The sequence below is a fragment of the Aspergillus thermomutatus genome, assembly GCF_002237265.1.
Source record: "Aspergillus thermomutatus strain HMR AF 39 chromosome Unknown NODE_55, whole genome shotgun sequence".
NCBI lineage: Eukaryota > Fungi > Ascomycota > Eurotiomycetes > Eurotiales > Aspergillaceae > Aspergillus > Aspergillus thermomutatus.
Genome location: NW_020798104.1, coordinates 72,510 through 99,418, shown reverse-complemented (window position 1 = coordinate 99,418; position 26,909 = coordinate 72,510). Strand labels below are relative to the sequence as shown.

The window sequence follows — 26,909 nt, the reverse complement described above, 5'->3', positions numbered from 1 at the left end:
CCGACTTGTTTGAGCTAGTGAAGTGATTTCTTGCTTCGGTCTTGTCAGCCTGTATCTACAATGTGCTGAACAGATACAGCCTTTGCAATTGTCTCTGATAATACGTCAAAAGATCAAGCCATTTTCTGGTTGCCACAGTTTGTGTCTATCGATCTACAGGATAACTTGGAAAATTACTCAAACCAATATATTGATGCTAAAAATGTACAGTACAGGGGAATCATCAATCATGCAATCTGTCATCCGAATGCTCACAGTTTCGACGCAGTACCCGTGGTCGAGATCTCATTGTACAGCAGGCTGGTAAGGAAGTCCGCATAATCCTCACCCGTCACCTGACTGGAAAAGTAGCGGGCCGCCAGCTGGTACTTGTTACCCTTAGGGCCCTTGGCGGCCAGGCTGTCGGCCTGCTCCTGGAGCAGACGCAGAGCGTAGGCCTTGTCGATCTTCTTGCCCTCGGAGCTGGTGACCTGGTGGTGGACCCACTGCCAGAGCTGAGACCGGGACACTTCGGCGGTAGCGGCGTCCTCCTACTCTCGGTTAGTCTGTCGCAAATAAAAAGTGGAAAGGAGACATACCATCAGGTAGTTGATAGGGATGCAGCCAACACCGCGGAGCCAGCCCTCCATGTACGAGAGACCGATGTTCAGGTTCTTGCGGATACCCTCTTCAGTGATCTTGCCAGGAACGTTGGTGTTGAGCAGGTCGTTGGCGGTGATGTGGACGTCCTCCCGGCGGACAAACAGCTGGTTGGGGGTAGGCATGTACTTGTTGAAGACCTCGGAGGCAATGGCGGCGAGAGCGGGGTGAGCGACCCAGGTACCGTCGTGGCCGGCGCGGACCTCACGCAGCTTGTCGGCGCGCACGCCCTCCATGGCCTTGTCGTTGGCGGCGGCGTTGTCCTTGATGGGGATCTGAGCAGCCATACCACCCTGCGATGGTCAGTTTCTTCTTTGCTTGATCGGGGGCAGCGAGGCTTACCATAGCGTGAACACCACGGCGGTGGCAAGTCTTGATGAGCAGCTTCACATAGGCATCCATGAAAGGCACGGTCATGGTGACGTCGGAGCGGTCGGGAAGGACAAAGTTGGGGTGCTTGCGGAACTTCTTGATGAAGGAGAAGATGTAATCCCAGCGGCCGCAGTTGAGACCAGAGCTGTGGTCACGCAGTTCATAGATAATCTGCGCATGTCAGTACAGAGCGAGCGAGCTGTAGAGTATCGTGAAACTCACCTCATCCATCTCAAAAGCAGCAGTGATGGTCTCAATCAGCACGGTAGCACGGATGGTTCCGCGGGGCATGCCAATGTAGTCCTGAGCGAGGTTGAAGACGTCATTCCAGAGTCTGGCCTCGAGGTGAGACTCCATCTTGGGGAGGTAGAAGTAAGGACCGTGGCCGCGAGCAACCAGCTCCTTGGCGTTGTGGAAGAAGTAGAGACCAAAATCGAACAAACTGCCGGAGATAGGCTCGCCGTCAACGGTGAAGTGCTTCTCGTCAAGGTGCCAGCCTCGAGCACGGGCGATCAGGGTGGGAAGGGTGCGGTCTGTGCGGAGCTTGTACTCCTTGTTTCCCTGCTTGAAGTCGACCTGACGGCGGATGGCATCGTACAAGTTGACTTGGCCGTTGATCATGTTCGACCAGGTGGGGGCACTCGAGTCTATGGCTGTCAGTCTGCCTTCGAATCTAGCCAAATGCAAAGTGGCTCACCCTCGAAATCCGCCATATAAGTCCAGACATCCGCATTCAGAGCGTTGACGACCATCTTGCGGTCCGTGGGACCAGTGATCTCCACACGACGGTCAACCAGACCGGGCGCGGGAGGAGCACCCTTCCAGGCGTCATTGTCACGAATGTGCTTGGTCTCCGGGAGGAAGTCAGGCAGATGGCCCTTGTCGATCTCGGCCTGGCGATCGATACGGCGCTGGAGGAGAGCTTTCCGGGTAGCATTGAAGGTGCGGTGGAGGATGGCGAGGAAAGCGCAGGCCTCCTTGGTGAGAATCTTGCGATGCTCGTTATTCACGGCGCCCAGGATGGCGACATCCTTGAGCTGTACTTCGATTTGGCTCATGTTGATATTGGGGGTCGTCCAATACTACTCTCTCCAATGATGATGGATGGCTGATGATGATGTGATGGATGAAGAGAAGTCACCCAAATAAAGTTCAAGAAGGAAGAAGAGAAGAAATCAGAGCACAGCGTCTAGACCAGACAATATATAAGAAGGACGCATGCATAGTTTCTTCGGGAGCAAGAACGGAGAATACGTCAGAACGATGAACAACCGCGGCCCATTGGAAGTTTGGACCAACCATGGGCGAACTATGGAAACCTTGCAGGGCATCGGTAAGCCACCCACTTCCATTCCAGTCATCCAGCTGTAATCTGTAAGTTACTCTCATGATATGGGGAAGCGTTTCTGAGGGAAACTGTGGAAAACCTCCTATCACTGATGGACAAACAGCCAGTCATCGTGCACAACCAGCGCTGGATGAGCGGAAGTTGACCTCTTTGGGGGAAGCTCGAGAGGAGCTTGGGCCGGTCACATGACTTTCCCGCGGACATCTCTCGCACTAAGACGGATGCGGAAAGATAAATTACCATTTATCTTACTAGCGCGTCCTGATCTTTCGGCCGACTCCCCGCGTCCTGCCTGAGGTGTCTGACGCTTCCCCTCACCCGGGGGCCGCCGTATACCGATCGATATCGGCACAAGTACTATCATCCGCTGCTATTACTATTACTATATATAATCATTGAACATATTCAAGACCAGTTGCTCGCTTGGAGTAGTATAAATGGATAAATTGTTCGGCTCTTTCGGTGCACTGGTCAATACCTATTCAATACAGACTAACAGTTCATGACTGAAGGTATCATCTCCAGTTCCGAATCAAATCAACCGAGGGATTTCTCCCGCATGCCCGAGATCTCCCACTGGGCGTTGGCAGCCGCGGTTCGACGTCAGTATGATCTGGGCCTGAACCCTGCATCTTGCGTTTCGGCCTAGTCGCTGCCTCAGGCTGCCCTGCCCGACTTGTCCCGATGGAGTCAATCTTCAGGACTACCTACTATCAACGTCACAACTCACCACCCAACACTCAAGAGACATCCCTGAGAAATCTCAATATCAACTATACAGATTATTCTTTGGCTGAATACTGACTCCGTAACCGAACTGTTATATCTAGCGATTGACGGCATTTGCGACCTTGCGTGTTGACATGTGATGGTCGCTGCATGTGATATTCTGTAGCTCGAGAACAAGAAGCTCTAGCTTCCGGGCCACATTCCGATCTGATTACTCTCGGGAGCAAACGGGGTCTATGTTTCAGACTTGAATGATGAGTGCCAGAGAGAGAGGATTTATCAAGCTTTACGGAGTACTTCATACTATCTGGATGGTATCAATCAACCCACAACACGCTCAGACATCAATTGGAAAGTACAGCATGATCAAGGTAAAAAGACTAGAAGTGATATTTACAACCGCCTTGGACCGTAGGGGCATCAGACTCGTTCAGACCGTCTCAATGTACCGTCGCACCTCCCTGTCAGCTGTGTTAGCATAATTTCAGTTGTCATGCATGTGGAGAGAACACAAACCAATCAGTCACCGCTTCCTCCCACAGGTGCACCTCATGTTCTCGGGTCCCCCCAAAGTGTTCCACGAATGCATCACCAAATACCTCTCGTGCGACGCTGTCTTTGCGCATGAATGCAACCGTCGCCTCCTTCAATGACTTGGCCAAACGAACGCCTTGATCGCTGGCACCACCCATGTCCTCGCCCTTGGACAGAGGCGGGACGGGAATCTCCAGCTTCTTTTCGACGCCGCGCCAACCCAATGCGACGATAGCGGCTAGGACAAAGTGCGGGTTCGCGTCTGCTCCCGGCACGCGCACCTCGAATCGAGTTGCTTTCGGGCTGGATGTGGGCGGGGTGATCAGCCTGATGGAAGCGGCCCGGTGCTCCAGACCCCAGGATACGGTAACCGGGGCCCAGAAGTTCTCCACCAGCCGCTTGTATGAGTTGATCGTCGGTGCAAAAAGAGGCATGATATCCGGAAGGCCGGTCAGGATACCTGCCAAGAAGTGTCTTCCCAAATCGGAGAGGTGCGCTACGTCTGGATAGGGCGGCGATGGGTCGGGCGTAGGGCGAAGGAAAGCATTCTTTCCATCTTTCGTAACTAGCGAGATATGCATGTGTCCGCTGTTGCCGGGCAAACCTTGGCGTGGTTTTGCCATGAATGCTGGCGTGATGCCATGTTTGGCGCCGATGGACTTGACCACGTATCTGAAAGGTCAGCAGTCGCCCGGAGCTACGTACGCAACGACCGACTCACTTGAATAACCCAGCCTTGTCTGCCATTTCCTTGGCTTCCCCGAATTGCAATGCCTAGACGTGTCAACTACGCACTGCTCAGCCGCCAAGGACAACTCACAGCCTCAAATACACCGGGCCCGCTTTCCGTGTGCCATCCCTCAATCTCACAACTGAACTGCTCGCATGCGTCAAACACGCCGTAGAAGTAATCCTGATTGTGTACGGGGCGAGTGAGACTGTATCCAAACATCCCCTCCGTCAGCGCAGGCAGCGCTTCGACCGGGTTCTCTTTGAGGAAGGCGGCGGTTGCGGAGGCATTCCGTTCGGGTGTGGGATGGTCGCCTGGTGCGCGGAATTGGTAAAACTCATACTCCGCTGCATATCAATCAGTAAGCATTTCGAACGTAATGGGGAACTCAAGCAGACCAGTCCAACCTACCCCCGGCCATAGCACGGTATCCCGCTGCCTCCGCCTTACTAAGCACCGTCTTCAGCAGCCCCCGCGGACAAGCACAAACAGGTTCCCTCGTCTCCGGATCAAGAAAGCTGACAAGAAAGAAAGGGATATCGTTCTCCCAAGGGATTCGCCGAAAGCTGCCCAGATCAGGCACCGCGACGAGATCCCGGTATCCATTCTCCTTGTTACTGATCGTAAGTTCTTTAAAGTATGTCCGGTCGTGCATGTCCCAGCCAAAGATCACCGAGCAGAATCCGAAGCCATCAGCGGCGACGGAGAGGAATTTCTTCTTGGAGACGAGCTTGCCGCGCAGCTGGCCGTCCACGTCGACACCTGCCAGCTTGACCTTGGTGTCATTTTTGAGGATCTCGGCGACGTTCTCGAGGGTCACTTCGCAGGAGGATGTGGACGCGGACATGGTATTTTGAGGGGAGGTCCTGGGATGTTAATTTGAGTCTGTAGGTGCCACTCTGGACAGGCAATGAACTCACGACGGCGTGGTAGAAGGGGGTTGGAGATGCGTAAGATGCGGGTCCGTGTCGAGTGTGGAGATAAGCAGCCGCCAGTGAGAGCCTAAGGTACCTAGGCACTAGTCGTGCTCGTTATCGGAGCTTATCGACGGTTGGCCACGTCGGTCCGATTGCAGGGATACTGATAGCTGACAGGGACAGGGACAGGGACAGGGTATGAGCCGATGCTGATAATCGATTCATGGTAGTTATTTTTGGAGTAGTCTCTTGTCTAAATAATCGATTAGATGAATAGAAGAAGCCTTTCTGTCCAGTATCTATATTTCTTGCTGACCTATGGAGCATGGTTATCGCCAGCTGTTATCGTCACTGGTCATCCGCCGATTAGATAATTCGATCCACCACTGCCCCGCGTCGAAGCTGTGTCACGGTGTCCCGCTGCGTTGTCTCGACTCCTGACCGTCTTTCCTCGATAGTGTCTTGAGTGCTCAATCGCTGCCATAGGTTGTCTATCGTTTCCTGGCCTCTTCCCAAGCTTCATAGTAAGACCTCTTCCCCTTCACACGGCCTTGTCGTATCTATTGATTACCCCACATCATCCAGACTGCAGTCACTGATCGCAGGCTTCACAGACAAAATGGCCTCTGCTCCTCGAGGAAGACTCCAAGGCAAGAATGCCATCATCACTGGTGCCGCAGGGTAAGTCCACTTTCAATCACTCAATCCACATACTGACCCCCCGCAGAGGCATCGGTCTCGAAACCAGTATTCTCTTCGCCCGCGAAGGTGCCAACGTCCTGATGGCCGATATCTCCGCCCCCGCTCTCGAGAAAGCCCTCGCCAAGGTGAAAGAAGTCGTCCCCGACGCGCACCGAGTCGAAACAATCAAGTGCGATGTCTCCAAGGAGTCTGAAGTCCAGGCCATGGTCGAGTCCCAGGATAGCTGGGGTGGAACGGATGTGATGTTCAACAACGCGGGGATCATGCACGCTGATGACGCCGATGCGGTCGATACACCGGAGAAGATCTGGGATCTGACGCAGAATATCAACGTCAAGGGTGTCTGGTTTGGCTGCAAGCATGCGGTGCTGAGTCTGCGTCGTCACAAGAAGAACAGGGGTAGTATTATCAACACGGCGAGTGTGGTTGCTCTGGTAGGAAGCGCAACGCCTCAGCTGGCCTACACAGCCAGCAAGGGTGCTGTTCTTGCCTTGACTCGGGAGCTGGCGATTGTCCATGCTCGTGAGGGCTTTCGGTTCAATGCCCTGTGCCCTGCCCCGCTCAAGTAAGTTTCCTTTATCCCCAGAGAACAACAATGTGCTAACCAGCATGCAGCACTCCTCTTCTGCAAGACTGGCTTGGTGATGATCAGCCCAAGCGCCACCGCCGTGAGGTTCACTTCCCGACAGGACGGTTCGGCGAGGCCATTGAACAGGCACATGCGGTCGTGTTCCTTGCCAGCGACGAGAGCAGTTTCGTCAACGGAAGCGATTTTGTTGTGGATGGAGGCATGACCAAGGTATAACTCTTACTAGATCGCTCGGACGATCATGCTGACATATAACAGGCATACGTTACCCCTGAAGGCCCCGCGACTGCTGCTCCTAAGAACCTTGGCCATTGATTCTTCGTCTCGAGTAGTTATCAGTTCATATACCATCGGAATACACCATTTGATCCTAATCAGCACATCCCTATTGTTAACTCAGATCTGCCAGATGTAGTATACACCTCATTCAAAACACAAACCTCGCCGAACCGCTACAGCCAGTTTTTCCAACTCCCCGCGCTGAAACACAAAATCTCCTTCTGCATCACCACTTGCAGGCCGCAAGAAAAGATCCTCAAATTTGATCCTCAGCGCATCCCCACCAACAACAGCAAACCCATCACCATCTCGAGAAACACTAATTTCCTGCTCCTTAACCGGAGCACCGCCCCTCTGCGCCCAGTTCTCAATGACAACCTTCCGCGTCGTCCTACTTACTCCAATAATCAACACCACTCTCACCTGCCCGTCAGACTGACCGAACCACCACTCCTTGTGCAGCCGCAACCGACCAAGCATCTCCTCAAATCCCGCCTCGATAACGTAGTTCGGCCATTTGCATCGCAGCATCTGATCCGCCACGTACGAAGCATCCGGATCTTTGGCATACGGTCCATCTTCCACCGTCGCTGAGCCTATCGCGATGAGTTCCTCGCCAAGACCCGTTCTGATCGTCGTATACAGAATCAACTTTACCAGATGGCCATTTGCAATCTCCAGTGGCCACTTGGGTGGTTTGACGATTAGTTTGCGTAAGTTTGCGTTGTAGGACATGCGTCCGGGCTTGGGGTCGCCACCTGCACGGGGGTCAATGATCAGTTGGGTGATGGCGTCTGGTGGCACGGAGGAGAGGATGATGAAGTCGACCTCGGGGGTTTGACAGAGTTTGGCGACGCAGAGCGGATTTGATTGTTTTGATGTCGGGAGCGACCAGCTCGGGGGTGTTGGGTGGGAGTCCAGAGAGGAACTTGGAACTGAAGTCGAAGGTCGTGGTCATTTTGTATTTGGAGTAGATGTTGAGCTGGGAGGTGGATGCAAAGATGGAGTGTGAGTGCAGTCGAGGTAGGTTTTTGACGAGAACCATGGTGAGCATAACATTCAAACTATGGTGATGTTTCTGGTTTACATTTCCTCATCTATGTGCTGCAGGGTTTGGAAGGTAAGTGGACTATGCTTTCAAGAGGCAGTTTCGGAAGCTGGAGAGATCTGTACTGCTACTTATGCTATTTTGAGGTCATCCTTAGTCTGGGTTCGTGAGGCAATGACAATAATATTCTTTCCTACTTCAGACAGTACTTGGTTTGAAATTGTTGGATATATCATGATGCTTGTACTAAACATACTAAATGGTTCTTAGGGATGCACCCCCCGCTGGTACAAGATTGTAGTGGACTGATGGATGGAAGTCCTAATCAGATTCATCGATTCACTCCCATCCTTGGTGAAACCCCACTGCAGGTCACGCACAGGGTCTAGTAGTTGCACGCAGGAGTTTTCAGTTTTCATCAACAGACAGTGGGCGTATTGTTTGACCCAATGTCTGAGCCTGTTGAAAACCAAACCTCTAAGCAACTCAATTGTCTGATTGACTCCGGGATGACCATTCTCATCGTGTGCGAGCTGCAGCGTCTCGCGGAGCAAGGAATGTGGTACACATAGAGAATCGTCAGCCGTATACAGTAGGTTATCCCGAAGATGGTATGGCAAGGTAATAGGGACAACAGATTTTCCATTGTCCTTGATTGCTCGTATGACTCGAGACCACCTCTGGTCTTCTGGATATCCGGAGATTACTTTCTGTTTGAACTCATCAGACAAGGCGATACCGATCATCGTTGGTTGTATTTCGTCTCCATGGGATGCATGGCCAAACAGAATGTCTAATGGATCCGTGTCCAACGTTGTTGGGTTGTCTTCGTCCTTAGCAAAGGACGGTAGGTGAGACAAGGTGTCTGGCACAATGTGGGTTTTTCCTGGCTTGTGGTATAGCACGAGTTTTGGGTTCCTTCTGCGTGTCATCTACTGCACCGCAGCGATCAGGTATGGAGAGGGACATCACTACTGTCTATGGCCGACTGATAGTCTGATTCACTATCCGAGGGTTCTGCTCCTGGTGACCAGTCCGGATCGACATCAGAATCATCAAGGTCATCATCGTTTTCAGCATTGGTCATCACTTTTTCAAACAAGTAACGGCCACGGGTAACAATCTGCTCTGAGTCCGCTGGCTGAGTGGCATTAAAGCGTTGGACAATGCGCAGTTCGCGATAGGTTAGGGGCTTTGGCTGTTCCAGCCCCTGACCCCCACCAGTTGCTGCATCTTTGATGAACTTGGAGGCCTGTCGGATGCGCTGTTTAACCCTCCGTGCCGCCTCCTCTTGTCACTCTGTGGGTTTGCATAGTAGGGGCTTGCTGCCATTTGGCTCTAGCCCTTTAAGCTGCTTAGTATCTTTAATTAGATCTAGCATGAGCCATAAGTCCTCTAGCGTAAGGGTGGGCCGCTTAGCGTGGTCTGTTAATTGGTTTGCACCTAGAATATGTTAGTATATATCTCTCTATTACTTAAAAACCTTTGCTCACTTGAAGTGAGCGAACCGTCTGGTTGTTTCGCGATCTGCACCACCATCGGATACCGACTCGTAGCCGAATATCCCCTCCCTGCACTAATCGAAGATTGTTAATCGTGTCTGAGAGCGGGGCCAACAGACGGCTCCTCTGGTCAAGTCTTGTATGGCTTTCTCTGCCTTCTCTTGCTGTTTGGTGACCTCAGCTTCATCAGACGAACGCATCTGACATATTCAGGATATGGAATAGGAAGAGTGGTTAGCGTATGAAGTAAATGATAGCAACCAACGACTTGGCGAGGCGTTTGCAACCATCATAACTAACACAAGCAATCTGGTTAGACTTTCCTTGAGTAGGAAAGGGTCCTTTCCTCCTGGCGTCACTCTGGTCGATTGATATGGGCCCTCGAATAACATAGCGGATACCCAGGGAATCAAGAAACATCTCGGTCAGCCACATGATAATCAGCCAGTCCTGTCAAGTCAACGGCCTCTTTCTTCTGTTTACCGTTCCGACGGAGCTGCTCGAAAGTTTCGACTCCCCAATTCTTAGTGGCTCCCTTCGCTTTAAGGTAGTCGAACGCCCATTGTGCCAGTGCTATGGGGTCCAAAGCTGCGATATCGCCAAATAGATTTGCTTGGTCAATTGCCACTGAGCCTTTGGCATGCTTGCGTGATGACAATGTCTGGCGGCTGTAGGTGTTTCCGTCGATGCCGAGGTTTGTAAGGTGTAGCCTGACTGTTCCAAACCGGTCGAGGGTCAGGTAGACCAGCCGACAGAGTAAGGGGTCCCGGTGGTCACCTTTGCACAAATAGCAGGAAGCGCAGACGCCGCGCACCCGATTCTGGCTGCCGCCAGAAGCCCTCATTCCAGAAGATGCGCATCAAGTACCTCAGCTTCACCGTGTCCGCCATCAAGTAATGGGCCTAGCCCAAACGGGTCAGGGGCATCACATCATGTTGCGAACCTCCGTTGTTGTCCTCCACCAAAAGTCAGAGAACCCCCGGTCGCCACGGTCAACACTTTTGGCAATTGCTGCGGCCATTGTGTCGGCTTCATCATCGGCGTGACGGTAGTAGTCGTCGGCAGTACCGGCTTCTTGTATGAACCATTGACGGTACGCCACACCCCCTGGCTCCGCAGTTAGGCTTTGACGGCTTCTGACCAGGTCTGATAGGTATCCGCACCCGTATGCAGCGGTAGCTTGTGGAGATTGACTGTGGACGGCATCGTTGTGGGCCGCTCCAGCGAATAATCGTGAAGGGTTTCGAGAATGGTAGAATCCGGACGGATAAGAAAACGAAGTGGTATCTTATTCCAACAAGAAGATATTGCTGGTGTGGTCTCCGAAAAGTTCACCTGCGGTTCCAAGCGAGCTGCATGAAGTGATGGAAGAGTGAGTCCGTGATGTTGCTCAGACAGTGGATGTGTAGACCACATGGACTATCAAGATGTTCCTGAGAATGTCTTCCAGAAGTCCATGTGTAGGCTTCTTGGCTAAAGAGTCACCTCAAGAAGAGCTGAATGAATCTGAACAGTAAGATGGAAACCCAAGGACTAAATATTCTACATTATATCAGGGTATTCACCACTAGGATGCAAAATGGATTCACTAGATCATTCTCGTTCCCCATTCTTTCCCTGAAATAGAGTTAAGCACCGAATCTACAGTTCAACGCTATTCATCGGCCACCCATTAATCGCATTATATGCCTCTAAAGGCGTCGTCCCATGCAGCACCTCGTAATGCCTCCTCTCTCCACAAGACTTCTGCCCCTGTAACGTAACGCATTTCCCCTGCAGCAGCGCAGCCACATGCTCCCCCGCTTCTTTACCCTCATACCAAGCCCCATGCGCAAAGCCAAAATACGCCGAAGAAGTCGCCTCACCAGCAAACCACAGCCGCTGGACATTCGCTCTCAAATTCTGATGGATCTCCAGCGTCGTACCAACCGGCCAGTTGGAGTAGCTCCCATACGCCCAGGGCTCTTCCGACCAGCGCGGGTAGAAGAACGCTTTCGGCTCGGGAACATGCTTGCCAGGAAACATCTGCCGAAGGACAGTGAGGATCTCAGCTTGAGTTTCAGTGTTCGATTGCCTCTCAACGCGATACGCTTCTGCGTCCACGACCGTCACGAACAAGATATTCGACCCGGGAAGGAACCCCTCCATCGACAGAGACTGAAACACAGGGAAGTACCCTCTCGTCGTCGGCGACGCATACAAAAAGAACTGTGTATCGTTCGGCCAGAACATCTCCTCGAACTGCATGAAGATCTTGATATACGTGCCCATGGTGTACTTGTGGATGGCGGTCTGTTTCCACTCAGGCAGCGCAGGACGGAAATTGACTACATCGTTCTGCAGAACACCCAGGGAGAATGTGCAGATGGCGTACGCGGCTTCCACGCAGCTTCTGTCCCTGTTGCGGATCGTGACGCCTTTATCTGAGTACTCGATATCCGAGACCTGTGTCTGCAGCCGGACCCGAGGATCCATCCTCGGATCGCCATTCTCGCTATAAAGGAATGTCGAGGCCTCGCCGTTGATGATGGCGCTGTAGCCGCGAGGATCGACGACAAGCTCGTTACGTGATCCGAACTGTTGGAATGTGATATTCTCGCTGGCGAGTCCGAAGACGAACGAGCTGGTTTCGGGTGTCTGGGCGTATTCCCAGTCTACACGCCTAGATCAGTGATGTCGACTTCGAAGTGAGGGGAGAGTCGTACCCCAATGCCACCATTCGACTGCTTGCGCCGCCATATCATCCTTCCGTGGTCGCCAGCCGGCCAGTGCGAGGCCAGTTCGCGCGGTCTGATCTTGCAGGTTCTCGGTCATGATGCGTCCTGCTTCTTTGGAGCCGGTGCGGTAGGCCTCGGCATACTCGCGCAGGAGATGTCGGTAGTCGGTGAAGCCGGTTTCATTGTAGGTGTGTATCGAGCTATAGTTGGAATATATGACTGTCAAGTTGTGCTTTCTGGCCTAGTGCTGTCAATATTTGCTGTGGTTCGGAGGAGAAGACGCACCAGTCGCCAAATAGGGTTCTCTGGGGCATGTTAGCATGACGGGACATCGAGTGGATCATAACACACCTCTTATACCCATTCCAACTCCATGTACCTATGACAGTCAACTCTCATCTACGCATGGAGTCCTAGATCGACATACCCAGTTCGCCCCCAGCTCAACCACATACGGATTCCCATTCTCATCTTCTCCAAACTCCTCATGTCTCAATCTGCCCCCAAGTCGATCTCTATACTCGAGGATAAGAAAATCATCAATGGATGCATTTGCCAGAGCTTGCTGTTACGGTCAGTCTTTCATTCTCATACCAGTTTATTAAAGTACTCACAGCAGCAGTAATCCCTGCCACTCCTCCTCCCCTTCTACCGTCAGCACTTGTCTGATATACCAGGAAGCACTTACAAGATAGCCACGGTAGTCTTCGTACACTTCGCATCATCCCTCAAAGGCACCTGCTGCGCCACATATCCCTCACAATTCTGCACTATCCAACCCGTTACAAAAGGAAGTATATATCTCGACCACATCTTCATCGACAACATCCAAAAATTGGGTAGACAAGACAGACCACATCCGAACCCGCCGCCATATTTATCTAATCCCCCTACTTGCAAGAGCAAAAGCAATCAATAATGAGGCGTAAAACCGACCACTGACACCTCTTTGTACAACCCCCGGGCACGTGATTGACAGACGGGTTATCTTGTGATCGAATCAAACGATGCTTGGCAAGTAAGGCTTATCGCGTCCATTGGGAACTGATCCACAAGGAATGGGAGTGGGCGACGAAGTGGGTAAGTCCATGCGGAACAGGTCGAATGATCATAAGAACCTATTGGTTGCTTTGTTAAGGGATTTGAGACAGCGAAGTAGATGTAAGGGAGTTTACCTCTAAATGGGGATGAGCTGGATGAGGTCTTTCGTATGACATTATCAGCTGGATGATTCTTGTTTAGTATCTTCGCGATTATCTATACTATGACCTGAAGGCATCTATATACACGCAAAGTCTTCAAGCTATTCACGAGTTGAAGGCCCTTTCTTTGCCCATACCCTAGGACACGTACAACGCCTATCTGGCTCTTGAACTCACAGGAAAGAATGACAAGTCCCTAGAATCAAGCCAAGAGGTCATCCTGCCCTAAAGTCGTCCATTTCAGAAGCAAATCGTCCACCGCGTCAACACCTTCCTTGACTTCTTGCTCTGTCTTCGTAGCAGGGACTGGGATAGCGTCTACATCGGCCTCGTATCCATCCGATGACATTATCACGCTTCTGGGAGCAGACTGTTGTTTCAGAGCAGGCTGTTGTTGCCGAGCAATAACTTGGATCTGCCGCCTGATTGGTTCGGTACTCGACTGGCCTTCCAACGGAGCATGAGCAGAAGACGTGTCGGGACGGATACGGGGAGAAATGCCCTCAGGAGTTCCTTCGTAGTCGCCGAGAGCTCTGCTACGCGCCAGATAGGCACTGATTCTGTCATTGACCATTTCAGTCGAAGGAGCAGAATGCTCGAGTTGAAAATCGTCGGCATCAATAATATCCGATGGCTGTAAAGGTCGATCATCCCATCCATTTGACTCGGGATTATCATGCTGCTCAACTCGTCTTCTTTTCGCTCTGGCTTGGCTGCGCTGTTGCCTACCAGCCATCTCAGTCTTGTCGGCCTCTTGTCTCTGTGTATCGATGACTTCCGTCTCAGGCGTGAGACTAAACAGCGGATCATCGAATAGTCGAGTAACCATCACCCCGTGAGCCCGTCGAAACTGCTCCACCTCGGCTGCATGCACTCTGACAACACCGTTCCTGATTCTCGAATATCGGCTCCACTCAAAGCCCGACATGCACGCATCCACTTCGTGGAGTAGCCGCTTGACGAGCCGGATATACGTCCGGAGATCACGGCCTGGATCCTGTACCAGGGTCTCGTACGGAGGGAGCGTATCTTGCACAGCTGGTCCCCGAGAGGAGTTGATATCAACGGACCCAAGAGCCTTGACCAACTGGTCGAATCGCCTCTCGCTCGCCTCCTTCTCCTCCACCAGCACCTGGATCAAACCCCGCTGCTCCTGGAGAACAGACGACTCCGCCCTGCTGCTGAACCGTCAGTTTCAGTTTTACCACCCAAAGCGCAAATACTCACCTCCGCAACTGCCCCGCATACATAATCACATTCAACAGAAGCAACATCGTCGATTTCAACCTCTCCAGATTCCCCCTCAGCACATCCAGCTCCTTCTCCATCAGCACAAACCCCAACCGCCTCGCGGCCCGCTGAATCGCATTCTTCGTCGCATCCCCCCTCGACTCATCGATCGCACCGCTGATCCGCCTGAAGACGCTCTCACACTCACGCAGCACCTCCTGCGCGGTCTCAAACGCCTGCGCGGAACACAGCCGCGTCTGCTCGTCCTGCTTGAGGTTCTCGCCTAGTTGGCGGAGGATACTGCAGGTGAGCCCGACCTCGCTCGAGAGACTCTGCACCGAGTCATCGGCGGATTTGAGCTGGCGGTAGAAGCTGCACAGTTTGACGGAGACCGTGGCGCCGAGATCGGCGATCTGGAGGATGCTGGCTGCTATGCCTAGGATTTCGAGGCCGGACATGGCATGTTTTGTGTTTGTACGGGTGTTCAAAGGGACACTTGGTAATGGTGCTGGACTTGTACTCGCGTCGAAAGGTGTGTGGGAGAATAAGCTGATACCCCGCTTTTGCCTAGGCATTTTATCCACACTGTCCACACCATAAGCCGTCAATTACGTAGAATGACTCCATACTCCGTAATTCCCACTATCCTGGATCCACAAGGCATAAGCTGCCGATCATATTCATATCTTTTCCAATAATGTAAAGCTCTGCTTGTTAAGTTTTTTCAAGAGGTCTTCTTATCCTCTACAGTGTACCAAGGGCTTCATTTCTATTCCCAATTAGTATAACTAAATGAACTATTGTGATGCCTAAGGACGCAGTGTTTCAATATAATAGTAGAATAGACACATAGAGATACTCCGTAATTCTTAATGAACAGAATAGTGGCAATTGATCAATGCCCAGCAGTGCCAATTCAAATCAAGCTTTCTAATCCACAGGAAATATGGCCTACCCATGGTTTGCAGCCGCAAGGCATACTATTATGGCTTATCTCCGAGGATCTAATTCTAGTATGATGTAAATATGAGATATTCCCTGTCCCACACCGAATCGGATATTGGGGACAATAAAAATGACAGCTCGACTGTATCTCGCTCTACTCGACATATTCTCAGATCTACTTCGCTGTGAAATGACATCTTATCATCCACAGCATGTACGCATCCGCCAGTAGCATACACTCATTCCAACGACGGATCTCCGAGCACCAGAAAAAGAAATGGCAGGAAGACCAGAAACTCGCCGCCTGGTCGGGTCCTACCTCAGAGGTATCCTGTCGCCTCGTCACTGTGCTGCAAACCGCTGACGATCTTAGATCCGATACACCGGCATCACCGCTAAAAAAGTGGACGAGCAGAGTATTCACCTTGTGATCGCCGTCCGAGACGCGGTCTACCCGCTGGACTTTCTCGAACATCGATTCCATATCCCCGGTGAGGATCTGGACGCCAACATCACGGATTTCATCCTCGAGCAGTTCCGGAAGTATAGCCTGAGTCATGCGGAAAAGTTCATCGGTACCTGCCTCCCGACAGAGTTGACCGAGATGTGTCCCCGACTGGCCTCGCGGCTTTGGCTAGAACTCGATGTGATGCCGCTGGCTGTACCGCAGCATGACGCGCTGGGTGGTCGCTACGACCAGGAGATTCCATGGGAGACCAGAGATGCAGACGAGCAGGCGGAGTATCTGGCCATGAAATGCGTGAGGTATGTTCGACGACACGGCCGGGCTGAGTCTCGTTAACGCAAGCAGATTATTCGGTCCGAACAACATACCACTCCTGCAAGTTGGATTCCGCGGTGTGGTCGAAGTGGACTCTGGATTCATGATGCACCTGGCGACGCTGGACGATTACAAAGGCACAGTCAGCGAGCGGACATGGATGGCTCTTGAACGGGTTGCAGAACAGGTTCGAGACAAGAAAATCCGAATTGCCATCTTCAGCGCAACACCCCAGGGAGGCGGGGTCGCCCTCATCCGCCATGCCTTCCTTCGACTGAGCAAGCTCCTGCGCCTGGACGTGCAATGGTACGTGCCACAGCCGCGATCCGGCGTCTTCCGCATCACCAAGATGAACCACAATATTTTCCAAGGTGTCGCAAAGCCGGACGACTATCTAACAGCAGAGAATGAGGAACAACTTCGACGATGGGTCGGTGTCAACAGCGAACGGTCCTGGTCCTGCCCCGGCGGACCTCTCGACCATCCCTCCAACGGCGGTGCACATATCGTCGTGGTGGATGACCCGCAACTGCCGGATCTGATACCCATTGCCAAGGAAAAGGCGCCAGACCGGCCGGTGATCTTCCGCAGCCACATACAGATCCGAGTAGATCTGGCGTGCACGCCTAGGACGCCGCAGGCCAGATCATGGGACTGGCTCTGGTATCGTGCGCAGCATGCCGATGTGTTTATCAGCCATCCTATTCCAGACTCTGTGCCGCCTACCGTGCCGAGAGAGATGATCGGCCACTCCCCCGCCTCGACGGATCTGCTGGATGGACTCAATAAGGAAATGGTAGATTCCGATGTCGCATACTATGGCCGGCTGTTCAATCAGTGGTGCCGCGAGACAGGAATGCCAACGATCGATTACCCAAACGACGAATACTTTGTGCAAATCGCCCGCTTCGACCCGTCAAAGGGAATAATCGACGTCTTGGACTCGTATCGCGAATTCCACCGTCGTCTGACACAGGCTAAGCCCGACAGTAAGATCCCGAAACTACTCGTCTGCGGACACGGGTCTGTCGACGATCCAGATGCAAGTGAAATGTTCGACACGGTCATGGATCATATTCACAAAGCAATGCCCCATCTCGCGGACAAGATCGCGGTGATTCGTGCGAAGCCATCTGACCAGGTCCTGAATGCCGTTCTTTCCAAGGCCAAAGTTGTCCTTCAGCTCTCCACCCGTGAAGGCTTTGAGATCAAGGTCTCGGAAGCACTCCACAAAGCCAAACCTGTGATTGTTACGGACGTTGGTGGCCTGCCCTATCAGGTGGTTGATCAAGAGACGGGATTTATTGTCAAAGTAAGGGACACAGACCGAGTCGCAGAATGCCTCTATGATCTGTGGACCGATGCAGACTTGTATCGTCGAATGCAAGAGAAAGCCCCTGGCTCGGTTAGTGACAATGTGACGACGGTTGGTCTGGTCAGCTCATGGCTGCATATGATTCGGAAACTGGTTGAGGAGCATTCATGGAAACCAGAGAATCGACTACTATCGGATCTGATGTTTGAAGATTTAGGTTTAGCATCAATTAGCGCTTGATTTTACCACCAGAAGATGCACAATTGTCCCTATCTGAGCTGCCTAGTTGCTGCCACCCACGGTTGTCCCTTGAAGAATTGCCTGACTCGCTGCAGCATCAAGCTACAGTGGCCCGTTGTTATGGCGGAATTGTGCTAGTAAGGCAAGCGCTTCCGGATCTTTCATTACCTCCGCGAGCGCGATGTCCATCCGCTCCGGACGCTCCCCATTCTCAATCAATAGCTTTAGGATAGCCGGCTGGCGGTAGTGGATAGCGCAGGATATTGCCGAAAGATGCTCAAGTACCACGTTGTCCTCCAAATCCTCCAGGAACACGCTGGAGCCGCTTGGATCCGCTCCCTCCTGAAGTAGAAGCTCAACCACGTCATAGCGCCCTTTTCGAATTGCCCGGAGAAATGGGAGACGGCCCATTCTCCTCATTCGGCAGCCATGTTTCAAGAAAAGCTGTATCATATGCATGGCACCCTGACCGGCGGCATAGCCCAGGGCCCCCTGGTTGGTTGGATCATAGCCATTGGTCAATAGGAGCTCGACAATTCGTGGATCACCTCGCAAGACGGCTCGCCCCAACGCAGACCATTCTTCATCCAGGATATCCTTTGCACCAACTTGAACAAAGGCTCTAATGGTACTCTCACTGCAGCCACACTCTATAATCTTTGACAACAAGGAGTGGTCGTTTCGGGGACCAAACTCTTCTTCTGCTTCTGGGGAATAAAACCGGGCACAGCGCTCAATCATGCCTTCGATGACGGGTAGATCACAAAAGAAGATAGCAATCCACATTCCCAGTACCATGTGCTTCGCTGCCTCGCTGCTTGTGCTGATGGCCGATAGTATGATCTCACTGATTCCGACGTAGCCTTGCTTCGCTGCAACGTAGATGGCTGGGCCGCAGCTCGTCTTTTCAGTGGTTGGGTTCGCGCCATGCTGCAGTAACAGCTTTACCATTTCTTCGTGGCCATTTTCTGCCGCAAAGTAGAGCGGGTGGCCAAATTTCCTTGTTGGCACTTTGGGCTCTTCGAGTGAGGAAACCATGGCACCTTCGCGGAACAAACGCTCTGCAAGTTGGAGATCGTTGGCCTTGGCGGCCCAGAGCAAGGCAGAAGAGTTATGAACCCTGATGTTGTGACGAAGCAAAGTCGAGTAGAGGAGGGAGTGAGACCTTTGATTCGTCTGCTGAAGAGCGTTCAGGTCTCTCTGGGACAGGAGCTCGGCGATGAGCAGGACGATCTCAACGGGCAGGTCTAACAGCCCCATTCTGGAAGGGATTGTTCTGCTTATCGTTCAAGTCGGAAATGCAAATGTTGGTTTATCAGTTAACGCACAGACAAGCAATCAGTTGTCTCTGTGGACGATTATAATTCTGATGTCGATGAAAGCACTACCTTTCACACATAGACTCATGACCCTCAACACTCACTTGTATGAACTCAGCCTCAGTTATCAGCCAGCAAAACAGCAGTCAGGATACTTTGCGAATGTGATAAATCAGGTCTCAAGAGTGATGCGATAAGCTGAGGATAGTCTTGACCAGATCAATGACGACCAAGAGGAGAGGTCCGAGGTCAGAGATGAGGAAGATGGAAGAGAAGTTGGGGGTTGAGAAAGAGAGAAAGAGTCCTGACGCGTAGGACGCGTTGCTTTCAGAGGTCATTCAGCCCTCCCCATATGACGCACTGGTGGGGGAGGGCAAGGCGAGGGCTCTCTGAAGGAGAAATTGGAGGAGTGTTCCCATGGGGACAGGCGGAAGCGGAAGTGACCTCTGGCTTGTGAGCAGACACTTTGACGCAACTGCAAGTATAAGTTTCTTTGTTTACGCAAAAAAGATGAAGATAAAGAGGTGATTCCTGTTATTCGAGCTGATGGAGCTAGCAGATATGTGCCAACTGCCAAGGGTCTTACTTCCTTTGATGTCTGCGGCTCTGCCAGTGGTCCATGAGATCTTCTATCTGTACTCAGAGTAAAGCTAGTCTCCCAGATTTCAAGCGTCGCAAGGAATACTACCAACCGCTGTCATCTCTCGCTTGCAGACTCTTGCCAATGATATCTACGTACTGATCGTTGCCAAGAAGCTCCACCACGAGTCCAAGACTCCAAGTTATTGAATGATGTGAGCCTGGGGCCCTGGAGGTTGTTAGGGATGCGCCAAAAATCCATAATGAGGTCCAGTCACTCCAGTGAATGGAGCTTTATATGGATAGGATCAGAAGTTCCTGTTAATAGCAGACGTCACGAAAGATCAGCACTCATCAATTGGCGGCATATGGTCATACTTTCGGACTTTCCTTTCTTTTTCCTTCCCGGAGGATGGAGAATATATTTTCCTTCTATACCTGCCTTACTAAGCAATCCAAATAGGGGCTAGAATTCATGAATCATGCCTGTGTTTACCTGCAAATGAAGTTGGCGACAGCAGTATCATTTCTTCAAGGCTTTAGTGTGCCATGCCTAAGTCTCGCCGTTTGCTTCGCGGAGAGATCACATACTCTTCTGCAAGAGAGAAAGATACCAATGTCCTCCATACACTTACGTATTGGACCCAGAGGGCTGAGTTCTTTGATCATCTAAACAAGAACAGGAACCTGATTCAGGCGGTGACTGCCCGCCATCTCGGCGTAGACGCAACGACATGTCACGTCGCTGATGAGGCTGACTGGGTGCATGGAAGCTTTAATCTCTGTATTCCCGTTACAATCACAGCTTGGAGGAAACACCCTAGAACAAGGGTAATCATCCGCTTCCCACTACCATACCGGGTAGGCGAAGACTTCAGGCCGGGAAACGCAGACGAGAAGCTTCGCTGTGAGGCAGGAGCCTATACATGGCTCCAGAAATACTGTCCATCAGTGCCTATCCCTCGACTCTATGGATTTGGATTGTCAACCGGTCAAAGTGTAGGTTATCACGCTTTGTTTTGGGTTGGTTTTGCTGATGTCTCCAGTTTACAGCTATTGATACGCTGCCCTTGATGACTCGTTGTCTGCAATATCTCCGTCGTTTGGCACTGGCAACCCTGGGATATCCGGTTCCATCCCGACTTGTGCCTCAGAGGAGCAACGGTCCCAATCTTGGCGTTGGCTACCTTCTGATCGAATATATTGAAGAAGACCAAGGAACGATGCTTTCGAATACCTGGGATGAGAGATACCAGGACACACAGCTACGAACTAATTTCTTTGGAAGCCTGTCTCGAGTCTTACTAACCATCGCCCGGGTCCCTGTACCGCGGATCGGCTCATTCACTATCGACGACGACGGTGTCTTGGCCCTGAATAACCGGCCGTTGACTCTTGAAGTCCACGAACTGGAGAATGAAAAGATTCCGGTGGATATTCCCCGTGGTTTTACATACACTTCTGTCGACTCATACATAGTCGATACTCTTGCCTTCCATGATAGTCGCCTTCGTCATCAACCAAATGCGGCTACCAACGAACAGGATTGCGTCTATCAGATGTCGGCCTTGTCCACCATGAAAATGGTTTTTCCTCAGTTCTTCCGACGTGACCTGCGCCGTGGCCCTTTTGTCTTTTGCTTGACAGATATTCACCAGAGCAACATCCTAGTTGATGCTGACTGGAACATCAAGTGTTTGATTGACCTGGAGTGGGCATGCTCACGGCCAATCGAGATGCTACATCCTCCGCGCTGGCTCACGAATCGAGCAATAGATGAGATGGATGCCGTCGAGTACGCCCAGATCCACAGAGAGTTCATGGAAACTTTAGAGAATGAAGACAGACCGCTTGACGCATGCACTACGATCTCATCCGTATTAAGAGAGGGCTGGGAAAGGGGTACGTTTTGGTATACAGCAGCTCTTCGGAGTCCCACTGGTCTCTTTCGCGTCTTCTACGATCATATCCAGCCAAGGTTTGCAAAGGGGCACGAAAATGATGAGAATTTCTATCAAGTTCTGATGTACTACTGGACGGAAAAGACGTGGGAGTTCATCCGAGAGAAAGTGAGAGACAAGGCTGAGTATGACAAGCGACTTCGAGATGCGTTTAATGATTAAGCCAAGATGAGATACGGATCCGCACAAAGGTAGGTAGATAATATCATTTCTTTTCTTCACTTCCTGGGTTTTCCCTGATTCCTGCTTTCTTCTTCTTCCGCCGCAGCTTTTTGCATTTCCCTTTTGACCGCATTGTCAAGAGCCTGCAACCCTCCCTGGTATCTTTTGGCTTTTGCCGCATCGGAAGATGACGTGAGCTGCCTTATGGTCTTCACATCTGCCCTTATACCAACAACGCCTTCTTCGATGGTCCCTTCTTCGGATGTATCTGGTCGTTCATTTGCTCACTGGTGTTTGCTGAACCCCGCATGTCACATCGACGGATGAGTCCTACCCCTCTATTCTCTCTTCCTACCTGCATGGAAGCCCGACAGTTTCAGCCATATTATATCTTGTCTGCTGATGCTAAACCCTTCTTAAAGTCGATCCAAACAGTTGCTCTCGAGGACATAACAGGCGTCAACCGTCACTCAATGTATGATTAACAAGGTAACATCATTGCCTTGGCTTGCGCTGATGTTCACTTGCTACCGAAACGGAACGCTGTAACCGTGGGTTCTCCGGCGTCCCATTCTCATCAGTATTCAAGTCTGATACCGTCTGTCTCACAGTTCCACATGACCAGTGTACAGAGTGAGATTCAGTGATACTTTGTCTCGACCGAATTTGGGAGCCGCGATGTGTTGGATATCCTCATCGTCGCTATCCATTCTATCTTGTCGTTGTCATCGGCCGGATGGTGTGCAATCTGTACCGCTTTACCCTCGCTCTTGTTCTCGCGGCGGGAGTCTTCGAAGTCTTTCGTATCTCCCGGTATGCGGCCGGGAAGCGGCATGTTCGCGGGCTTTCTAATGGCTGGCGGAGGTTCAGCACACTGGCGCGACTGATCATCGGGTGAACTGGAATGCTCAGTTGCAGGACCAACACTCGTTTCATCCGGTATAGAGTCATCCCACGTTTCATGGGCGTTGTGAAGATTCGTGTGTTGTCTCATTCTCCCTTTCAGAAGGCTCTCCATCAGCCTGTGGGACATGAGTCTGAGTAACCGTCGTACCTGAACGCGTATCCCTCTTGGTAGGATTGGAAACCGGTTCGACTGAGCGACGGTCCTCAGCTCCGGGTGTCAGTGGCACGACCTGGAAGAGTATGGTTGCATCGACTCCGCTCTCGCCCTATCAAGAGAAAGGGAAAGAGATTTGGAGTTGAAGGAGGAAGTGGATGTTGGAACGAGGCACTTCGCGGTTTATATAGATTGCTGTCCCCTACGGAGCGACGCCATACCGGATGGGGTCAGCCAGTCTACCTCTGTATTAGTTAAATCAGAATTTCCGAGGGTTCAATGAATCCTTTACTAAACATAGTAAGAATGGTTGACACGTCCTCATCATTTATGTACCATCCACAACGCAATTTCTCCCAAACACGCCAAATATCATGATTGATACAAGGTGACGCTGATTGGCCGTCCATGAATTGAGAACGGAACTCCCCGCAAAAGCCCCATTTATTCCTTATTCCTCCTTTCATCCTCCATGCTGTCATATGATGATCAGGCCACTATAACGCCACTCCCGCAGCATCGGCACTGCCTCGATTCCTCTGACTGACATATTGCCGTCTCTATCTCCATATATCTATCCTGTCGATTCTTCAACAGCAGAGAAAACAACCAATCTTCGAGAACCACCACAAACAAGACATACCAAAATGACCTCCTTTGCCACTCCTTCCCCGCACTCCCCACGGCCATTCTTCAAGCCTGCCTACCCCAGCTTCAAAGTAGGCAGGGTAGGAAAACTGTACGTCTCCCGAGTAGCCACCAATGGCTTATCACTAACATAATATCAGGTATCTCCCCGCCATGGCTGTCATTGCAGCCGGTACGTCCCTAACCTGCAAATCTCCCCCACGCAAATCTGACACGATTCAGGATTCGGCATAGCCAATTACCTCACCGAAGCCCAAGCCCAACAAGAACGTCACAGACTCCAAGAGGAAGAGCGAATCCGACACAACCAAAAGCTGATGGAAGCGTACGGGGACAAGGACAGCCTGCATGATGTCCAGCATGCGTTGGATGTCTACGAGATCCAGTAACCCCTCGCTGCTGTCAAATGCGTAATGATTGATGATGTTTGATGGCGTTCAGTCTCGCTTTTCCATTGCGGTCGACAATAGTCTCTGCTGGCAGAATTATGGCGATTCATGGATATATTGCCTTCACTTCCTAGCGAGATTAGCCTTGTGATACTCTTTTCAAAATGTCAAATTACTGCCTTTATTCCGGCCTCATACTACAAGTGGTTCAAGCGTCTTCTTGCATACTACAAAAGAGGGATTCAACAGTACCGCTTCACAATGAGTGCGGGACGGACAACTGGCCAGCTTGCAGCCTATATACCCAGTCTGCTGCCTCTCTCGCAGAGCTTTGCGGTCTACTTTGCCTCCCTGCACCGATTATTAACTTATCAACAGAGCTCTATCGATGAATCTATCGTAGACATAGGCATAGCATCAATGAACTCAACGCCACTCCAAGGCGTTCTCGGACAGAAACTGGAGGAACCAAAGTCAGATTTATAATCTCAAGTATAAGATACTTAACGCGATTGATACAGATGGCTACCAGTCTATATACATGATAGGACCCAGGTTTTTATTGACTATGGAATGCTAACTGAAACTCTGCATGCGCTGCTAGTCATATTCATCTGACTCGCAGGTCGAAGTGCATCATGGATACAGTGTGAATGAAGCACCGAGCTTTAGCATTTGTTACATTTGTGTATTATACATATAATATATGCTAGTATGATAGATCTGCCTTCCTCCATTACGTCTCCTGCTGCTGTGTAGTCTTTACTACAGAGTATACATACACGATTCAATCTTGTTACCGAACGTGAACCTCAAGAGAAAGGCTTCGCTGCTCGTTTTGTGGATTCGAACGGACATTTACTCATTTGCTGACCTTTAGAAAAATGTGACCATAAGCCGGTCCACTTGTTCTTGATCCAATTGAGCCATCCGCGCAGATTCCACTTGCTTCAACGCCACATAATGGCTGAGAATATCACTACGCAAGAGCTCATTCAGCTGCGGCATGGTAGGTCATTCAGATATCAGGAGCTAGGCTATAACTATCTCCTACGGGATTCATCACTCAATCTATTCATGTAATGCCATGGCACCTGAGTACAATGCCTTCGACCCATGCCCCGAATATTCTCAGCGAGTAGCCACCTTCGTGTCATCCTTGACAAACTTGCTAGTTTGATCGCAAACGACAAATGACGAACAGGAGGAATCGAACAGCACTTTAAATCATTAGAGCCATTGTCAATGTCTTATTGGAACAATGCCCTACACTCTCTTCCCCCGTTCTGAGCTCTATAATATCTAGTCCGATCCTAGTCCGACACCACTCCGAAACCCATTCCGACTCGAAAATACAATCTCGACAAGGCCCTCGGTACAAAATGAATAGAAACCATCTGACATTTTGGACTTTTATTGCATGACTTCACCTCTAGTGAAGGCCGATGGTAGATGGTGTGTGTGCAGTGTCTTCTGGATTGCTCCAGTAGATGCTGTAATAGAGCATTCAAATGCTCGCGACAGAAACGCTGCAACGTAACTACCTCAAACTGTTTGACTTGTAGAAACGAGAAATCTCCTCCAATAGGTTCCTCCCCCCGTCCTCCAGTAAGCGCCGAGCGACTTCAGCACCCAGCACCTCCGCGGCATTGTCGTCACCCACATCCGCAGCTGCCCAGGCTGAGACCTGGCTGGTTCCCTGAGGATGAATAATGGTACCTTCAAGCCGCAGACGAGCCAGAGACGGAGAAGCAGAAGGCCCTGGCGTTTCAGCGGTACAATTCACAGCGACTGGGGACGAGCAGCCGCCCTGGAGGGTGCGTAGCAGCGACCGCTCCGCCAGGCACATCTTTCTAACGAGGGGGTCTTCAATCCGCTGGATCCTGCTCCGGGTGTCGGAATCGTGCTCTCGGACTTCGATCCCGAGTGCCCCCTGGCCAACAGCGTAGGGGAAGTCCGATGGCGGTAGGCGTCTGGTGATACGGTGCGCCATGTCGATGCGGACCAGTCCGGCTGTAGCGACAATGATGGCCGCGTAAGGGCCGTTTGGGTCGTCTAACTTTCGGAGCCGAGTATCGCTTGCAGAGTCAGGCCGATTTAGTTCGTACGGAGTATAGCACAAAGAGAATCTGATGTGCAGGAGACATACAGATTCCCGCGACATTCCTCAACCACCAACTGGGGGTACCTAAGTGCCAGCAGAGCCTTCCGTCTCGTGGAACTAGTCCCCACCACCGAGCCCGGGGGCAACTGCGCCAGATCGGAGTACTGGCCTCTCAGGGACTCCTTCACCACCAACGCGTCGGTGGGATCCTCACGATGCACAATGGCCCCCAGCACACAGCCAACTGGTAGACGGGTCGGCATATCCTTCAGACAATGCACCAGCAAGTTCAGCTCGCCCGAGACCAGCTTGGCCTCCATTTCCTCCGTCCAGATATTTTTGGCCGCGTCGGACGGGCCTGCGAACTTGAGAAAGGGGCTGGTCTTGTCTACGTCCCCGCTGACCGACACAGTTCGCCATGGGAATTTAGTCCCGGGGTTGGCGCCGGCCAATGCATTGGAGACGCGCTCAGCCTGGACGAGGGCTAGTTTGGAATTGCGGGTGCCGATGAGGAGTTCTTGCCTAGCAGCCATTTTGGAGATATTGATTTAAACGTTTGGGAGAAAGTGATGTTGAAGGAGAAGAAGTAGAAAAGGGGAATTCCTCTGGGTCAGCTAGACCGGATGAAAAGTTGGCGGCTGCTCCGTAGACAAGCCTCTGTCGGAATATAAAATCCCCTGTTTGGTTAGGCTCGGAGTAATGCATGCTTCGCACCATCACAACCCTCACTGTGATTTGCATCTCCGGAAATGGAACATGAAGCTAAAATATAACAAATATCAAAAACATACAACAACATGTATATATCGGTGCTCACCCACCCTAGTGTCTTTCCCTTGCCGGCGTCGCCGCTTTGCCGCCCATGTTC

At 51.4% G+C, this 26,909-nt stretch overlaps 10 protein-coding genes across 10 annotated transcripts; 4 read left to right on the top strand and 6 right to left on the bottom strand.

Annotated features, from left to right (window-relative positions):
* Positions 1–251: 251 nt before the first annotated feature.
* On the bottom strand, positions 252–2,069 carry CDV56_108103 (malate synthase; the record flags this gene model as incomplete). Its single annotated transcript, XM_026761722.1, has 5 exons — positions 252–530; positions 579–932; positions 982–1,182; positions 1,234–1,658; positions 1,709–2,069. The coding sequence occupies 5 exons, from the start codon at positions 2,067–2,069 to the stop codon at positions 252–254; spliced, it is 1,620 nt and encodes a 539-aa protein (XP_026615892.1).
* Positions 2,070–3,518: 1,449 nt separating this feature from the next.
* On the bottom strand, positions 3,519–5,199 carry CDV56_107996 (glutamine synthetase family protein; the record flags this gene model as incomplete). Its single annotated transcript, XM_026761615.1, has 5 exons — positions 3,519–3,549; positions 3,605–4,294; positions 4,344–4,396; positions 4,443–4,699; positions 4,764–5,199. The coding sequence occupies 5 exons, from the start codon at positions 5,197–5,199 to the stop codon at positions 3,519–3,521; spliced, it is 1,467 nt and encodes a 488-aa protein (XP_026615891.1).
* Positions 5,200–5,888: 689 nt separating this feature from the next.
* Positions 5,889–6,875, top strand: CDV56_107937 (putative short-chain dehydrogenase/reductase family protein; the record flags this gene model as incomplete). The annotated part of the gene is made up of 4 exons (XM_026761556.1): positions 5,889–5,950; positions 5,997–6,536; positions 6,587–6,770; positions 6,819–6,875. 4 exons carry the CDS (start codon positions 5,889–5,891, stop codon positions 6,873–6,875), a joined length of 843 nt encoding a protein of 280 aa, XP_026615890.1.
* Positions 6,876–13,510: 6,635 nt separating this feature from the next.
* CDV56_107646 (uncharacterized protein) lies at positions 13,511–14,996 on the bottom strand (the record flags this gene model as incomplete). Its single annotated transcript, XM_026761265.1, has 2 exons — positions 13,511–14,486; positions 14,536–14,996. 2 exons carry the CDS (start codon positions 14,994–14,996, stop codon positions 13,511–13,513), a joined length of 1,437 nt encoding a protein of 478 aa, XP_026615889.1.
* Positions 14,997–15,695: 699 nt separating this feature from the next.
* On the top strand, positions 15,696–17,819 carry CDV56_107533 (uncharacterized protein; the record flags this gene model as incomplete). The annotated part of the gene is made up of 3 exons (XM_026761152.1): positions 15,696–15,809; positions 15,857–16,248; positions 16,295–17,819. The coding sequence occupies 3 exons, from the start codon at positions 15,696–15,698 to the stop codon at positions 17,817–17,819; spliced, it is 2,031 nt and encodes a 676-aa protein (XP_026615888.1).
* A 102-nt stretch (positions 17,820–17,921) lies between these two features.
* On the bottom strand, positions 17,922–19,079 carry CDV56_107472 (uncharacterized protein; the record flags this gene model as incomplete). Its single annotated transcript, XM_026761091.1, has 1 exon — positions 17,922–19,079. The coding sequence occupies one exon, from the start codon at positions 19,077–19,079 to the stop codon at positions 17,922–17,924; it is 1,158 nt and encodes a 385-aa protein (XP_026615887.1).
* Positions 19,080–20,790: 1,711 nt separating this feature from the next.
* Positions 20,791–21,840, top strand: CDV56_107356 (uncharacterized protein; the record flags this gene model as incomplete). Its single annotated transcript, XM_026760975.1, has 1 exon — positions 20,791–21,840. The coding sequence occupies one exon, from the start codon at positions 20,791–20,793 to the stop codon at positions 21,838–21,840; it is 1,050 nt and encodes a 349-aa protein (XP_026615886.1).
* Positions 21,841–22,480: 640 nt separating this feature from the next.
* CDV56_107298 (uncharacterized protein) lies at positions 22,481–22,858 on the bottom strand (the record flags this gene model as incomplete). Its single annotated transcript, XM_026760917.1, has 1 exon — positions 22,481–22,858. One exon carries the CDS (start codon positions 22,856–22,858, stop codon positions 22,481–22,483), a length of 378 nt encoding a protein of 125 aa, XP_026615885.1.
* A 689-nt stretch (positions 22,859–23,547) lies between these two features.
* Positions 23,548–23,937, top strand: CDV56_107251 (uncharacterized protein; the record flags this gene model as incomplete). Its single annotated transcript, XM_026760870.1, has 3 exons — positions 23,548–23,639; positions 23,689–23,720; positions 23,771–23,937. 3 exons carry the CDS (start codon positions 23,548–23,550, stop codon positions 23,935–23,937), a joined length of 291 nt encoding a protein of 96 aa, XP_026615884.1.
* Positions 23,938–25,477: 1,540 nt separating this feature from the next.
* On the bottom strand, positions 25,478–26,574 carry CDV56_107120 (uncharacterized protein; the record flags this gene model as incomplete). Its single annotated transcript, XM_026760739.1, has 2 exons — positions 25,478–26,015; positions 26,087–26,574. The coding sequence occupies 2 exons, from the start codon at positions 26,572–26,574 to the stop codon at positions 25,478–25,480; spliced, it is 1,026 nt and encodes a 341-aa protein (XP_026615883.1).
* Between the last annotated feature and the right edge of the window lie 335 nt (positions 26,575–26,909).